At 35.6% G+C, this 16,608-nt stretch overlaps 1 protein-coding gene across 1 annotated transcript in view; it reads right to left on the bottom strand.

The window, feature by feature from the left end:
• Positions 1 to 1,122: 1,122 nt before the first annotated feature.
• The window catches only part of spryd3 (SPRY domain containing 3), an 87,580-nt gene continuing 72,094 nt past the window's right edge, over positions 1,123 to 16,608 (bottom strand). The window contains exons 9-11 of the mRNA XM_056448840.1: positions 13,861 to 13,980; positions 13,148 to 13,281; positions 1,123 to 8,068 (exon numbers count right to left, since the gene is read on the bottom strand). Coding sequence (XP_056304815.1) covers positions 7,934 to 8,068; positions 13,148 to 13,281; positions 13,861 to 13,980 — 389 coding nt within the window. The 3' untranslated portion in view covers positions 1,123 to 7,933. The remainder of the gene's footprint in view (positions 8,069 to 13,147; positions 13,282 to 13,860; positions 13,981 to 16,608) is intronic.

The raw sequence follows: 16,608 nt of genomic DNA, 5'->3' as shown, positions 1-16,608 counted from the left end.
AAAAAAAATAAAAATAAGTTTGTTCCAATTCTCATTAGTGGCTTATATTGCCTGCCTATTATTAACATATTGACTGTTTATTTGTACTTAAAGAACACATTCAGCATGATGTTATTTTACAACTCTAATCTCAAAACCTACACGGGGTACCACACTTAACTCATGTTGTCCCAACACAAAAGTTGTCTTAACATATTTAAGTAAATTGAACATAAAAAGATTAAGCTGTCCCAATAAAGTCTCAAGGATTGTGTTACAATTTAAATAAGTAGTTTAAAGAAGTACCAAAAATCATTTTAGTGTATTAACTTCTCTTAATAACCATTAATATTGGTTACCATTAACAAATTAGGAGTCTGAGGCACTGTTAGTAAATTACTACATTTATAAAACATAAAAAATCAGGGTTTCTGCAGGTTTCTTCAAGTCAAATTTAGTACCCTTTAAAGACCCTTTAAGACAATTATGGATGAAATTTTAGACTCATACAGGGGTAAATATTAAGGATTTATTTCTAATGGAACAGATACTTCTGTAAATAGTTTTTGTATTAACGGAAGATCATGTAAAGGGATGTGTTGCTTTAGTTTTCTTTCCCTGTTTAGGGAACAGAATTTGCAGTAAAAATGTCTAAGAGCTGTTGTGAATTGTCTCTCTTTGCAATAAAAAACTTAAATATATATATATATATATATATATATATATATATATATATATATATATATATATATATATATATATATATATATAAAAAGTTTTGAGATGGATTATTGGTGATTGGGTGTTGGCTCGATATGGTAGTTTTACCTGGATATAGGGAAATTAAGACCTGTTTAAACTGATTTAAACCTACAACCCTTTCAGTGAATTTAAGACTTTTTAAGGCCTAAAATTTTGTTTTGATATTTAAGACATTATAAGACACTTTAAGACCTCGCAGATCCTATTGATCCTATAAGATGTTATTCAGAGTAACAACAGCTTGTATACAAAAATCTTGTCAAGCACGATTACAACAAGAATCATTTGATGTTTCAAAACCCATATTTGCCCATACTAAAACCCAACGCCAATAGGATTAAATAGGGCAATGTTGTGCATAAGCAAAGAATTTGACAGTAGTTTGTGTGGAAATAACCGTTTGTTTATTATTTACACATTAGCAAAAGAGTGCATGCTACAATTAGAGCAACATCTTCAACGCGAGTCTCCATTTCGTAAGACTGTGTGAACCCAAAAACGATCATCGCCCCATTTATGCGCCAAGCGACCAACATTCCAGCAGAGGAATTCAGATGATCTTGGAGAGGATAAACCGCTTGGCTTTTTGCATAAGCTTAACTGATAGAGGTATTTGGTTTTGGCTTCCCTGCGCTGTCAATTTATGTCTGGAACACAAGCAATTCTTTATGTTAAATGATCTGATCTGGAAAATTCATTTCCAACCCCAAATGGAAGAGCTTTAGTAGACGGCGACGTCCATTCTCCTCTCCTTCAAGTGACAATCATTTATTGTGATTCTTATTTAACGTGTTTTTACTTTAAAACGTCAGCAGAAAATAATTTGTGATAAGCATGCAGGGTGTTTAAAACCACTGGGGATTTTTAAAATATTAAATCAAAGAACATTATTTAATGAAGCACATCCTTTGAAAATCTTGGGTCAAATACTGTATGTTCAGAATGGCACACTACTTTTATAGTTCTGCAGTACATCCAATGATATTTCACAGCAATTCGTATGAAACCATTCGATCTTATTTGTACAATTTAATATGATTACTTATGCCTCAGCCATATTATCCTGCAGCCCAAGACCGGTTACTTACTGAAGCCAAGCAGAGCTCAGCTTGGTCAGTACCTAGATGGGAGACCACATGGGAATACTAGGTTGCTGTTGGAAGTGGTGTTAATGAGGCCAAGGGGCGCTCAATTTGCGGTCTATGTGAGTCCTAATGCCCCAGTAAAGTGAACGGGACACTATGCTGTCAGTGAGCGCCATTTTTCGAATGAGATGTTAAACCGAGGTCCTGACTCTCTATGGTCATTAAAAATCCCATGGCACTTCCCGTAAAGAGTAGGGGTGTAACCCTGGCCAAATTTCCTCCATCAGCCCTTTGCGATCATAGCCTCCCAATCATCTCCATCCGCCAAATTGGCTCTATCTCTGTCTCTCCACTCCATCTATAGCTGGTGTGAGGTGAGCACACTGGCACCGTTGCCCTTTGGCTGCCATCGCATCATCTAAGTGGATGCTGCACACTGGTGGTGGTGTGCAGAGACCCCCCCTCCTCATGATTATGGCCATTCACAATAAATGCTCTTTATAAATACACATGACTGACTCACTTATTCCCCAGTGACGGTTGGGTTTAGAAGTGGGGTTTGGAGCTATCGTACAACTGATCACATGCGAATTCATAGGAATTAGCCACTAAACTGACAAAACGTAAAATAGTTACGTTTCCTTATGAGATCAGGCTGGTATATCACATACTGAGCTGCAGAGTACACATGAAAATACCAAAAAGTGCACGTTGCATTATATATCATGATTCCATTTGTGGCCAATGACCGCTGAATCGTCTTATACGATCATGCTTTTTTTTTTAAATACCAGTTTTTAATACCACTTAACACATTTGACTCCAATTTTATGTTAGAAAAGCAGCAAAGGAATCCCACTCACTATATTAAAGATGATGTGGTGGGGCTAGAAGACAATAATAAACGTAGTCTTTAAATTTAGCAATAAAGCAGGACTTACTATGGAAGATTGATACCCTTGGATTAAAAAAAAAAGCTTTATGTAAGAATTAATATCTGTTATATGAGTATTTTGAATTAATATCACACACCTTTGATTTTCCTCTTCTCAGAATTGCCACTTCAATTTTTTATAAAGGCAATATTTTACAGTTGAAGACAAAATGATTCACCCTCCTGTGAACTTTGTATTCTTAATCAAATATTTCTCAAGTGATGTTTAATAGAGAACGAAATAATTTGTTTTCTATTACATTTGTCATCTGGATAATGTATTATTTCTTTAAGTTTGGCTGGAAAAAAAACAAAACATTTTTTAAAAGGTGGAAACTGCTGAAGTCAATATTATTGGCCCACTTTGTAACTTTGTTCCCCTGATTGGCTGCAAAACAAACCACTGTTGTCCAATGACTTGCCTAATTAATCTAATGTAATCGAATTAATCTGACCTAATTAATCTAACCTGGTTAACCCAATTAAAGCCTCATTCACACTATGAGCAACTCGAGCGACAAAGTGACAAGCGACCATTCGTTTTAATGGAATGAGCGACTTTCGGTGTTGTGCCAGGAGACGCACCCCTGCCGTAAATGTACCCCCTCTAAAATGTGCATCTATTAAATGAAGTTATGACACTAATGAATGTGACTGAGGTAAGTTTCATGAATGGAACTTTTCCCTTACAGAAGATATATCAATAAATAAATAAATAAATAGGTTGACTTTAAATAAAATAACGATGAGATTAAGTAAATTGTTTAATGTGTGGTTTAGTTTAAAACAGCAACAACAATTTTATGTGTTCCATGTAGCCCAAATGTCTGTTTAAAACCCACCAAAAAGCCTAATTTTAGCCTACACTACAGTCAACATTATTATTTCACATTTATTTGTAAACCTAGTGCTGTTTAAAATGCATTTCACTACTTGTCCTTGCTTTAGCCAACAAAATAATAATAATGTTTACATTTTAATCAATTATGGCCTTTTATTTTTTTAAATGTAGACTGAGAATGCTAATGAAAGTCTATGAGGGGGTGCATTTCTTGGCACAACACCAGCAACCTCCATCTACGCGAGCGATAGTGACCGTTGGCGATCAGGTGGGTGTGTTGAGCTACGCGACTAAGTTGAGAATCCTTCAACTATATGCAAATGAAGAGCGACTTTCTTGAGCGACAGCCAATAGCAGCACTAGTAGAGCTCACATGATCCTCTCTCAGCTCCTGCAGAGGCCAGTTGTATTTTCTGTGCTGTAGACTTACCAGAGCGACAGGCAGCTACAAAGTTGCGGCTATTGTGAATGAGGCATAACACTATTAATTGCACTATTAGCTAAATCTAGTGTCTTGTAAAATAGTATGTACTTTATCTCAAGGACAAAATAAATCAGTTATTAGAAATCAGTTTAGTAAACTATTAAAAAGGTGTTGAAAAAAATGAAAAGCAGTTGTGGAATAACTAAAGAAGAATTGAACTTTTAGAGAATGGCTAACAATTTTCTTCAACTGTATACAATCTGGAAAATTTGTCTTTATTTCAAGTAAATATGAGATTTTAATCTTACAATTTTGACTGAGTTTCCACAACAAAGAGTATGCAGCATACAAGCTAGTCTGCCATTCTGAACATAACCAGCTTCCTGACAACTTAAATGGGTCACACTTTACTATAAGGTTCATTAGTTAATGTTAATTAATGCATTTACTAAGATGAGCAAACAACAAACAATACATTTACCACAGTATTTGTTCATGTTAGGTAATGTTAGTTAATGAAAATACAGTTGTTCATTGTTAGATCATGTTAACTCACGGTGCATTAACTAATGTTAACTATGCATGGACTTGGATGTTAATAATGCATTAGTAAATGTCCAGTTATGATTAATGAATGCTGTACAAGTGTTGTTCATGATTAGTTCATGTTAGTAAATGCATCAACTAATGAACCTTATTGTAAAGTGTTACCCCTAAATGAGATATAAAACAGTTTAACTTGGATTATAGACATGCTGGAGGAGATACCATACTGAAAGAGACATCACATTTGGCCAAGTTTGTAATATGAAACGTTTGGTTTGGTTTGATATGTAACAGAACAGCATATGGTGTGCAAAATGAAGTCTAGAGGCCTGCATTTATGGCAGCTTGATCGTCCCACGATATCAGCTTAAGTTCAGGCTTGGCTAAAGTGCTTGTGGCGTTTGTGAAATGCATGAGTTTACACTACAGTGGACGATGCCTGAAGAAACAGACTCCAATGTGGCATCTGCACTGAAATATCTGATAAAACACCCATGACCTGAAGTAAAATATGACATTTCTACCAGAAGAACTAAAAGGATGCGCATTGATAGACCCACATGAAGTCATATGATCAGTGTGTGCTTTTCAAGTTTGTCTTTCTCTCTCTGATGTGGAGTGGAAATTTCATTTACTTGATGACCATTTGATATATCCAACCAGAGACGATCAAACTCACCTCATATGATGTTGCACTTCGCAATTACTTCATGCTAATTACTGCCGAGCATATTGCCCTCAACCACTGATTTTCAGACAGAAATAATAACAAAAAAATGGCACTTGACAGGATATGACATTCTCATTCAGAACACTTTGCAGTAAGGTTTCATTTGTTCAAATAAGTTGACTTGACTGGTGATCATAATAAATAAAAATGCTTATAAAGCATTTAATAAGCTCAGTTAAAGTTCTTTCTCAAATATTGGATGTAGTTTTATGTCTATCATTTTATTTTATTAAATTAAATTACTTTTTTGTGAACAAAATCGTACATTTACAATGTCATTCAGATTATATATATACAAAAAATCGAATCTTGTCAGGCATATTTTTGAAAAAGTGCAGCCCCAAAATAATAATTAATAACCACAAGGAGTTTGACCCATTTGTAAAAACCCCTTTTGTAAATTCATTATGATGTGGACGCCAAAAATGGGACAACTTGACTTATACATTAACTTAAGCTTACAATAAAAAATAACCTAAATTAAACTTAACCTTATACATTACCAACCATTTATCAGATAAGAAACCATATATCTAGCTAACTTCATTGACATTGATTACAATATAATTTTTAAGCTATAAAAGTCACACTTTCCAATGACTATTTCATTAGCTGTTTCCATTGACCTATTTTTATGCATTTTGAAAAATTGCTAATAAAATGCTTAATGGAAATGAAAAGATGCACATAAATTTCTAAAGCGCACATGTAAAAACATGCACAAAACTGAATAAGACAAACTTTTTATCTGAAAAGAAAAAGTGCATGTAAACTATGATGGAAACACATTCACCGAATAAATTCCATCATGCAGATCTGTTATGTGGCATTCACACCGGATGCGCCTTACACAATTAAACTGTGCTATCCGCATAGAATTAGACCCTTGATCATCGCTTTATTTGCGTGTGAATTTCGCATCACAACAAATGTAAGATCACACAAGTTTTGTTGCAAAATGGCTGACATGGATTTTGTTGAGAAGGTAGTTGTGCTTTATGTGCTATGGATGACTGAAAAATGGCATGGACCGATTCGGGGTCCATCAAATCCTTCAGAGTGCCTGGATAACAGCCACTACTACAGCAAGCTTCTGATTGGTTAACATGGCACCAAAATTCAGATTTTAAAATTAGAGCAGTTTACATCAAATGTCAAAAATGCTCAAATCATTTGCTCGAATATGTACCGCCTCAGTCACGTAAACTACATCCCAGGATGTCTCAGGTCTTTGCATAGACTTAACATGTACAGTTGAAGTCCTTTAGTGATTTTTTTTTTTTCATTTTCAAGTATTTCCCAAATGATGTTTAACCGAGCAAGGAATTTTCCACAGTATTTCCTAAAATATTTTTTCCTCTGGAGAAAGTCTGATTTGTATTATTTTGGCTAGAATAAAAGCTGTTTTTATTTTAAAAGAAAAATAAATTTTAAGGTCAATATTATTAGCCCTCTTAGTCCTCATTATTAAAAGTATTATGTTTAGAAATCTTCTTTCCATTAAACAGAAATTGAGGTAAAAAATATACAGTGGGGCTAATAATTCAGGAGGGCTAATAATTCTGACTTCAACTGTAAATCACTCACACTTAAAGCTTCATCCAAGTCTGGTGTGAATGCACCATGTTATCTACCATTCATTGCATTTCATCGTCTGAGGCACAAGTAATTTATTATATATTTTTAAAAAAGGCCATCATTGGCTTCTCCTACTAGAGAAAATAGCATTTTTCTTTTTGATATATGGAGCTGGTTTCTCAGGAAGTGATGATTTTGTTCTCTTTGAGTCATTGGATGAAATCTGTGCTTTATTACCAAATGTTTGACATGATTTTCCAATCTTTAGATATAAACACAGCTAACGATTCCACTATAAAGGATTAAAATTATTATAATGGACTTAACATTATTTTTAAGGAACATTAAATGAATAAATTTGCTACAGTATTCTTTCGTTGTTAACTTAAAGATCAATAAATACCGTAACAAGTGTATTTCTCATAATTAGTTAAGGCATTCTCTATCATTAACCAATGAAACCTTATTGTAAAGTGTTACTGAAAAACCAGAACATGCTTTCCCCACTTTCACATCATTTGTGAGGAAATGCTTACGAAAAACAGTTTTAAACATTAATATAATGATATTGATAATACTCATTAATACCCTCATACCATATCTAGAACTTTCCCCAGCCGTCTAATTATAATCATGATTGAGTTCTGCTAAATAAACGTTCGTATAGCAGCCAATATATCAAATTTACATATGTACATGTACGTTAAAAATATATATATAATTCAATATTTTCTATGCATTTTTAATAAACATAACGTTTTCTTCGTACAGTATTATTCAACAGCTCAATATATTGTGATGCCCATTATGGAACATTTTCCCTGCATGTGGTTTTCACAGTAAACCGTTTGAAGCTGAGGCGAACGCTGTCGATATGTTCAACCGTGAATCATGCACTGGAGTGAACGTGTTAGACGTGTTAAGCTTGCATTTGGAAGTGCTTTCAGATGTAAGAAGGAAAGAAAGGAAAGAGAAATCTCAGCATAATCTTCATGGTCTTTTTTCGAGCGTTTGTGGCTCACAGCGGGATTGGAGATGTGCAATTGTTGCTTTGTTATCCGCTAAGTGGATGCAGGTCCACCTTCACCTTTTCTCCACTGCTGAGCATCCCGATGGAGGGGTAGAAGCCTCCGACAGGAACCACCACCTCCCTCCTGCCGATGATCTTGCCGTTTCGGGTGAAGAACACCTAGATGGGCACAGAGGGGCGACAGTGAGTTGGCATTTTTAACAGCTGGAGAATACAGAGAGCGAGAGAGAGAGAGAGAGAGAAAGAGAGAGAGTGTGAGTCAGCATTTCCACAGCTACAGGGCCGGGGCATTCACTCAAATCCCAAAAATGTGAATACATGATGAGCACAAGAAAATAGTTTGCAAACATCTGCTTTTTGATCACAGAGGGTGTATTCCATGTGTTTTTATTTCACATTAGTAGGCCCACACGCAATCTTCTCACGCAGAATTCTGCAGATTTAGACAATTTTTTGAGGCCATCGTGAGGCCAATCTGTTTATTTACTTACGTGAATGTATGTAAATATATGTTTTTTATATTAATTTCAGTAATATTATTGAATGATTGACTAATTTAATTATGGTTTATGTATAAATACAGTTTATAAAGTAATATTTTCTGTCTTTTAGTAGATATATGGTCCCACTTTATATCAAGTGGCCTTAATCCGGCAGCTAGCTCTCTGCTACTCTCACATAGTCGCCCACTGAAGCTAAGCAGGGCTGCGCCCGGTCAGTACTTAGATGGGAGACCACATGGGAAAGCTAAGTTTCTGCCAAAAGTGATGTTAGTGAGGCCAGCAGGGAGCGCTCAACCTGCGGTCTGTGCGGGTCCTAACGCCCCAGTATAATGAAGGGGACTCTATATTGCTCAGTGAGCACCGTCTTTCGGACGAGACATTAAACCGAGGTCCTGACTCTCTGTGGTTGTTAAAAATCCCAGTATGTCCTTCGAAAAAGAGTAGGGGTTTAACCCTGGCATCCTGACCAAATTTGCTCACTGGTCTCTGTCTATCATGGCCTCCTAACCATCCCCATTTGATAATTGGCTTCATCACTCCTCTCCACTAATCAGCTGGTGTGTGGTGTGCAGTCTGGCGCAATATGGCTGCCATCGCGTTATCTACTGGTAGTGGTTGAGAAGATTCCCCCCAATGTGTAAAGCCCTTTGAGTGTCCAGAAAAGAGCTATATAAATGTTAGTAATTATTGTTATTATAATTACTATGTACCTGCATCAAAAAATAAATACAATATACTAGGATTGGGCCGATATACGATACCATCGTCCATCACCGATCCTCCGCCCCGCCCCCGTCGCAAACCCGCTTGCGAAAAACACACACTTAGGCCCCGTTTACACTAATTGGTCTCAGTTTTAAAACATCCACACTGTGTTTTACCTAGCATTTCTGAACAGCCCCCTGTCCGCTGAAAACGCACATCACGTGACCACACACAGACACACACGCTGTCATGCACTCGTCTGAGCTCCAGAGAGCATGCAGTGCATGTCGGACAGGTCATCAACGATGGATGGCGTCTCACTATAGTTGATAAATGTGTTATTTAATTAATCTTAATCGACTCTTCTGTCTTTTGAAAGCATCAAGTAACGTGTCACAGCATCAATACACTGCTTCAATCTTTCATTTTCACACTTGTACTTAGTAATTTTAACGAAAACCTCAGATACTGTTGGTTGGGCACCTTTTTACTGACCAAGTTTGTCGATGCGATTATGACACAGATGCCAGAGTCCCTTGGAAAAAAAGATTGACAGGTGGTAATGTGTGTGTAACTTATCTCTATCTATTTATGATTTGTTTTTGGGTGAAACAAAGACCATGCGGGTCAGGTAGTTGAAACGGTAGGCTACAAAAAAAATAATTAATTCATTATGAATTAATTAATTATTCATAAATAATTAATTTACTTCAGCCTATGACAACGATGCCATCGTCCATCGCGATGTTTCACATTAGACATTGTACAATGCCAAATTGGTCAACATCACCCAACCCTACAATGTACTTACTGTCTTCATAATGTATTGTAGAACACTTCTTGTGCTTTTAAGGTGGGATATGAGTTAGAGTTTGTGACAGGTCTGGTGGTATAAGTAGATTGGGTGGGTTAAGGTGTAAGGCCAAGGTTCTCAACAAGCAGCCTGTGGGCCGCATTGGGCCTGTTGCTCTTTAAGCTGTGGCCGGCAGCTGCGCAGACTGATCAGCTCTCATGTTGTTGCATATAGTGCAGTATATATTGAAGCTCTAGGGCTATAACGATTCATGTATCCGTCCTAAACAGTCACTGTACCATGGTCATGGTTTGGTTTACGTGCCCTCACAACGAATAAATTCACAAAGAATGCATTTTTCTGTAGGAAAACTTGACACAGCAGCGCTCACCAGTGGTTCCACTATTTTCCAGCTGCATGTATGGACACTTATTGCATTTTCAATGAAAGAGATTTCAGTTTTGAAGCTTACTGAATCTTAAATTTATTACATTATTGTTTTTCCATTGTTTTAAGAGAGGGCTGAGATGAATTTTTGAACCATAACTTCCTAATTATTTTCCTGATTATAAAGTTTTATTTTTAATTACTGGGTTTAATTAGTATTTTTGCACCACAAGAAGCTCTTTGGCTCTGTAGATGAATGTGACAAAACACTTCTGTCTGCTCAAAATAAATCGAAATGGCAAGTACTGTAGAACCGTAACCCAAAATGGAAGCACATACTGGCTTGGTGACTCTAGTGTATAAGTGGGCCCTGTTTCTCATGTGGTTGATATTTGGCCCTCAAGGCCACCGAAGTTGAGAACCTCTGGCATGGATCAACAGTGTAATTACAGATGTAATTAGATGCAGGCATTTAATCAAGCACAAGTACAATGCAAAAACATTGTTAGTACATATTTGTTAAGGCCACCTAATATTGACCTTATTCTTTAATGCGGAAGTGCGCTAGTTTTTCCGATTGTTTTAGAACTTCTGATTCAGCTGCCTATGGGAGAAATGACTAGGAATAATAAACCGCAGAAAACGATCAAACTACTTACTCTACAAACAAGTGTTTGCATGACAATAGACCAATTACCATGTTTGTAAACATTCAGGATGTGCGCGTAGGGAGGTGGCAGAAAGAAACCGGGAGCGCTAGCATTTACAGCGAGGGAATGACATCCGATGCGGTACAGAGTTTGTTGTTGTCTTAGAAATAAGATATAGTGATTACATATTATATATATTATTTACATAATGCTTTCAGCGTATTATAACAGCTTGTCGCCCCTGTGATAAGCACAGTGATTTGGCAAAATTAACGTTAAAGTGAGCGGTGTTCGTCTGACAGGTCCATTTGCGATAGCACCCTCCCAATGAATATTGGATAAGACGAAATGACCAAGCATCCAGCCCCAAATATACTATCTCATTGAAGTTCCAAGTGGTTTTACAAGAGAGAAGTTAAAGGCCTACAAGTCTTGGGATGCCAACAATGTTTTTCTGTGTGGTCATGTGCAAGAAATAATGTTCGATGAAACCAGATTCAACACTATGTAGTGCTAAAAACCAAGGTTCTGTCTGCCCAAAGACAAGAAAAGAAGACGGAACTGTACAAGGCCTGGGTAATTAATCAACAACAAGCAAAACGACTGCATTCTGATAGTGAACTACACCTGTACGGCAGGGTATGTGAACTTACACATAAAGGTAAAGTTGGTTTTATATTCGCACATTCTGACTTTCCCCTTAATAATATAATTTCATAAAAGTATTATTTGCAAACTCTAAAACGCGAAATCATATAAGCAGCTAATGGCTATTAAAGTACAACATTGTTCACAGTCAAATAAACCGTGTTAATGTTGTTTTCAAGTCACACTTACAGGTCATTTCAGACCGAATATTCAAAGTGCCGTGGTAAACAATATAACGTTAGGGAGTGTGTCACAAGTTTGAATGAATGTGTGAATATAAAACCAAGTTTACCTTAATAACTTACACTTTCACGATTCATTCTGAGCATTCAGTGTCCGCAGATTAATTAACCAACTGTTTTTGCTGAAATCATTGCTGTAACCAAAAACGAGTAATGTGAATGATTCAGCATAGCGTGAACTTACCTGATATAACATGAGAACTGCAAAGTCCAGCATTTCTAATTAGGTCGTTACTTCATTCAGCTCGCTTTTAGCCAAAGACGTCTGCAGTTGGCATTAAAGCAGTGTGGTGTACGGTAAAAGAGAAGTTTTCCATTTTTTTTTTTTGAATTTGGCATCCTAGCGCACAACACGACATGTTTCCTATTGCAGCCTGTCTTTTTTTTTTGTTGCATGTGTGACGTAGGTTGGTTATTGGTCTATACAGACAAAGTAGACTAATATAATAAAAAAATATCAGTTTGTAACACCAAGCAGCAAAACGAGCTGTTTTTAATGTCTAAAAATTAATGGAAGTGAATAAGACCAGAAATCTCGAGCCAAAATGATTCAAATGACTGCGCCCATTCGTACACAGAGAATAAGGTGAATAAAGAGCGACGAATAAAAGTAATAAATTTTTAGTTACAATACTCTCAAAATCATCCTGGATAAATCTGCAGATTTTGTACAAAACTCTGGGCAGAAATAGCAAAAAATTGCTAGAAGATTCTGTCTGGCCCTACCCACAAGTCTTTCTAGGTACTGCGTGATATAGACTACTAATCAAAGTTTGTAATTGGGAAGATTTGTTTAATATTTTACAGCAAATGCCAACACAGGTCATCAAGCCTGCATTTATTTGATCAAATATACAGTAAAACCTGTACAAAGAAGTTCTTATTGAACGTAGTTTAAATTGAAATGTATTGCTGAATTTTCAGCATCATTGCTACAGTCTTTAGCATCATATGCTTCTTCACAAATGTAATAATCTGATTTGCTGTTCTATTATAATCAGTAATTATGATTCCCATAATTATCAATGGTGACTTTTTTCTTGCTTTTTTATTTTGTAGTATATAAATATTATTTTAATGTGTCCTTTTTTTAAAACAAAAAAGAATGCATTTTAATGGTACTTTTCAATAGTTTTCTAACAATTATACATTTTAATTAATGCTATTTTCTTTCGTTCGTTCGTTCTTTCAAATAAATTTTCTATTCATCAAACAATCCTGAAAAACTCAATCATGTCCTTAACTGAATACCAAATTAACAGTGAAATGATTTCTGCTGGATCATGTGATGCTAAAATAAAAAACCTCACCATAACCTTCCGGCCCTCGTGTTCTTGTTCTGGATCTTCTCCCTCTTCCTCATCTTCATCATTCAAATACAGCAGGTTTTCGACTCTGCCTTGCTTTGGTCGTACATCAGCAGCATCCCAGTCGTCTATTTCATCTGACAGAGAAACCAATTGACCAATCTAAAATCTTAAAAACCTGGATTACAGTCCTGACAAGAAGGCTAAGCTGATCCAAGTGTGTATTTGTTTTCCAAGCATGCACTGGCTGATGTGCAAAATGGGAAATCTCATCTCATATACAGTTGAAGTCAAGATTATTAGCCCTCCTCTTTTTTCTTTTTTAAATATTTCCCAAATGATGTTTAACAGAGAAAGGAATTCTTCACAGTATTAATTATAATAATTTTTCTTCTGGAAAAATTCCTATTTGTTTTAATTTGGCTAGAATAAAAGTAGTTTTTAATTTTCTTTAAAATCATTTTAGGGTCAATATTATTAGCCCCCTCAAGCAATATTTTTTTTTGATTGTCTATTGAACAAACAACTGTTATATAATGACTTGCCTAGTTAACCTAGTCAGTCAAAAGAAATCAGTTATTAGAAATGAGTTATTAAAACTATTATGATTAGAAATATGTAAAAAAAAAAAAACTTTTTTCCCTTAAAAAGTAATTGGGGGAAAAATTATACAGGGGGGCTAATAATTCTGACTTCAACTTTATATGCATTCTCACCTTCATAGTCAAGTGCATAGTCCCGAGGAAACATGATTCCACAGCCCATAATGTCCCCTTCGAAACAGCGAGGGCCGAACTGATCTCCTACTCCGCTTCCATTGAAGATCTTCCCATCATCTATAGAACAGATAAGAAGGTTATCATTAGTAAACTAAGAGTTTATATGAATATTGATATGCAAATCAACTCTAAACATATATTAAAAGAATATTTTGCTCAAAAATGGAGGAAAAACTTAATTTAATGAATGTAGATGTAGCCGACTTCAGTCGATCGTTAAAGATTATTTTTAGTTGAAATTGTGGTTCTTGACGACTCAAAGTCATTGGGTATTGGCAATTTAAAGACTGTGTGTACTGGCAGTATGAAAGACTGTGTGAATGAATCAACTGAAATGGAATATTGGGCTTTATTTTTGCGCATCATTCCCTAATAGTAAACTAACGGTACAATGGGGCATGGCTAAAAATATTGTGGGTGAAGCCTTCAAACTGACATCAGAAAAGAACCACTTTCACAAGTGAATACTTTCTGCAAGAATACATTGAGTGATCAATTGACAGTGAAGCATTTTATAGTAATTACAAAAGAATTTTAAAGAAAAATCAGGTTATTTTCAACATTGATTAAATTTAGAGTTTCCACTTTCCACTCTATGCAAAATGTTAAATTCCCTGATTTTTCTTGATTAAAAAGATTAATTTCCATGACCTAATATAACTGATACTGATATAATTTATTTTTTTAACATTTAAACAATATTTTAATGTGTCCATTTAAAAAAAAAAAAAAACTAGATGCATTTGAATGGTTTTCTATCACAGCTTCCACAAAACTATGACGCAAGAAAAAAAATCAACAATGATAATTATAGTAATCACAACCCCTTTAAATTGCCAGTGGGAGGCATTCATCTTGTGTGATCTTTAAACAGCCGACATGATTATTCCAATCAGGTGTACAACAAATATGGAACAAAAAACAAATGATATTTAGTTTAGCTGTCAAAATTAAAGCTTTGAATTCTTTAGTATTTAAGAAAAAACTGGGTTTGTGATATTTAAAAAAAAGGCAATGAACATGGACACAGTAACTATCCACCTTATTTTATTTATTTTTTGCTTCAAGGGCACCTATTAAACCCCTTTTTCAAGATTTAGGATAAATCTTTTGTGTCTCCAGAATGTGTCTGTAAAGTTTCAGCTCAAAACACCTGTTAGATTATTTATTCGACCTTTCAGAATAATGAAATTTTCTGCTCTGAACACTATGTAGTTGTTAATATGCATCAATCAATTGTCAATAATCAATCAATTCAGTGGGTGGGGAAACTGCACTCCTACGTCACTTTGAGGTGGGCCTCAAAATGGGAGGGATTTGGATCCTATTTTAACGTTAGGAAGTTTAAAAAATTGTGAACACACAATACCTACACACAGTTCTGTCCAAACAGCTTACAAAAGATGATTTACATCACAGGCATGGCCATTGTAAATTAAAAGGTGTCAAAAATTCTCATCTTATTCAATTCCATTCATTTTCAGAAAAACAAAACAACTTATGCTGCTTGATGTGCAAAATCATAAAGTTAATATATTTAATGGTCGGATGACAAACGCAAAAGGATATAATGGCACAGAACAAAAACAAACGATCTATAACAATAGGAAAACATGAAAACGTAATTGTTTTTTTTTTTGATAAATGGGAAGTAAAATTTTAAATGACAAACCAAAAACACAAAATATTATATGACTTCCCTCACATTCAATGTCTGGAATCTAACTTTTAAAATGACTTAAGAAATACTTTTATTTAGTTCTCCCAAAACTAAAAATTCTGCCATTATTTACTCCCCCTTGTTCCAAACAATTTGACTTACTTTCTTCTGCTGAACACAAAAGGAGAAATTCGGAAGAAAGGCAGAAACTCCTGACTTCCATAGTATTTGTTTTTCCTTTTACGCAAGTCAATGGTTTACAGCTTTCTTCAAAATATATTCTTTAATTTCAGCAGAAAAAAAAACTTATAAAAATTTGGAACCAACTGGGAGCCAAAAGCATTTTTGTAAAAAGTTTTATCTTGCATTCTACCTTTTGTACCATTAACTCATGAAATCATCATGATGCTCACAGATGGAGGTGCTCTGCTAAATGAAGAGTTTCCACTACCCTGCAACGTTATCTGCTGGTGTCGCTGTTGGACAGCATCACTGTTTGTAAAACAAGCCCTTCACACAATGTCTGATCTCATATTTTAAAATATTTATTGAAGTATAATTTTCCTGACCATTGAATAGTCAAAGATGAAGGTTATAAACACATTTTGTGGAATAATAAGGCCAAACGAAGCATCAGAGCACCATCGAGACCTGAGGTGAACCCAAATGCTGCATTCCTCACACATTCGCTCTTAATGATCCAAAAAAGTCTTATACTCTTCATCCAGCAACTGACAGGATGAAAGGAGATGTGCTTTCATGCCTCTGTACGTTTCTTTCTCCCAAGTCCAAGTTCTCCTTACATAAGAAGATAAGAGACAACAACTTTCAAGAGCAAGCGAAAGAAAAACACGGAAAGGTAGCCTGCAGACAAAAAACCCTACTGCAGTGTGTGGCTGGTAAATATTTGTGGAGTTGTCATGGGACCCGTTCCCAACTGTTTAAACAATCCCTATCTGAACATGCGGAGGGAGATGAAGACACTGTCTCATTATGATTCCCGTGTGGGCCTCCGTCCCAACGCC

The sequence above is a fragment of the Danio aesculapii genome, chromosome 23, assembly GCF_903798145.1.
Source record: "Danio aesculapii chromosome 23, fDanAes4.1, whole genome shotgun sequence".
Classification (NCBI taxonomy): Eukaryota; Metazoa; Chordata; class Actinopteri; order Cypriniformes; family Danionidae; genus Danio; species Danio aesculapii.
This window is presented reverse-complemented; position numbering and strand designations above follow the sequence as displayed.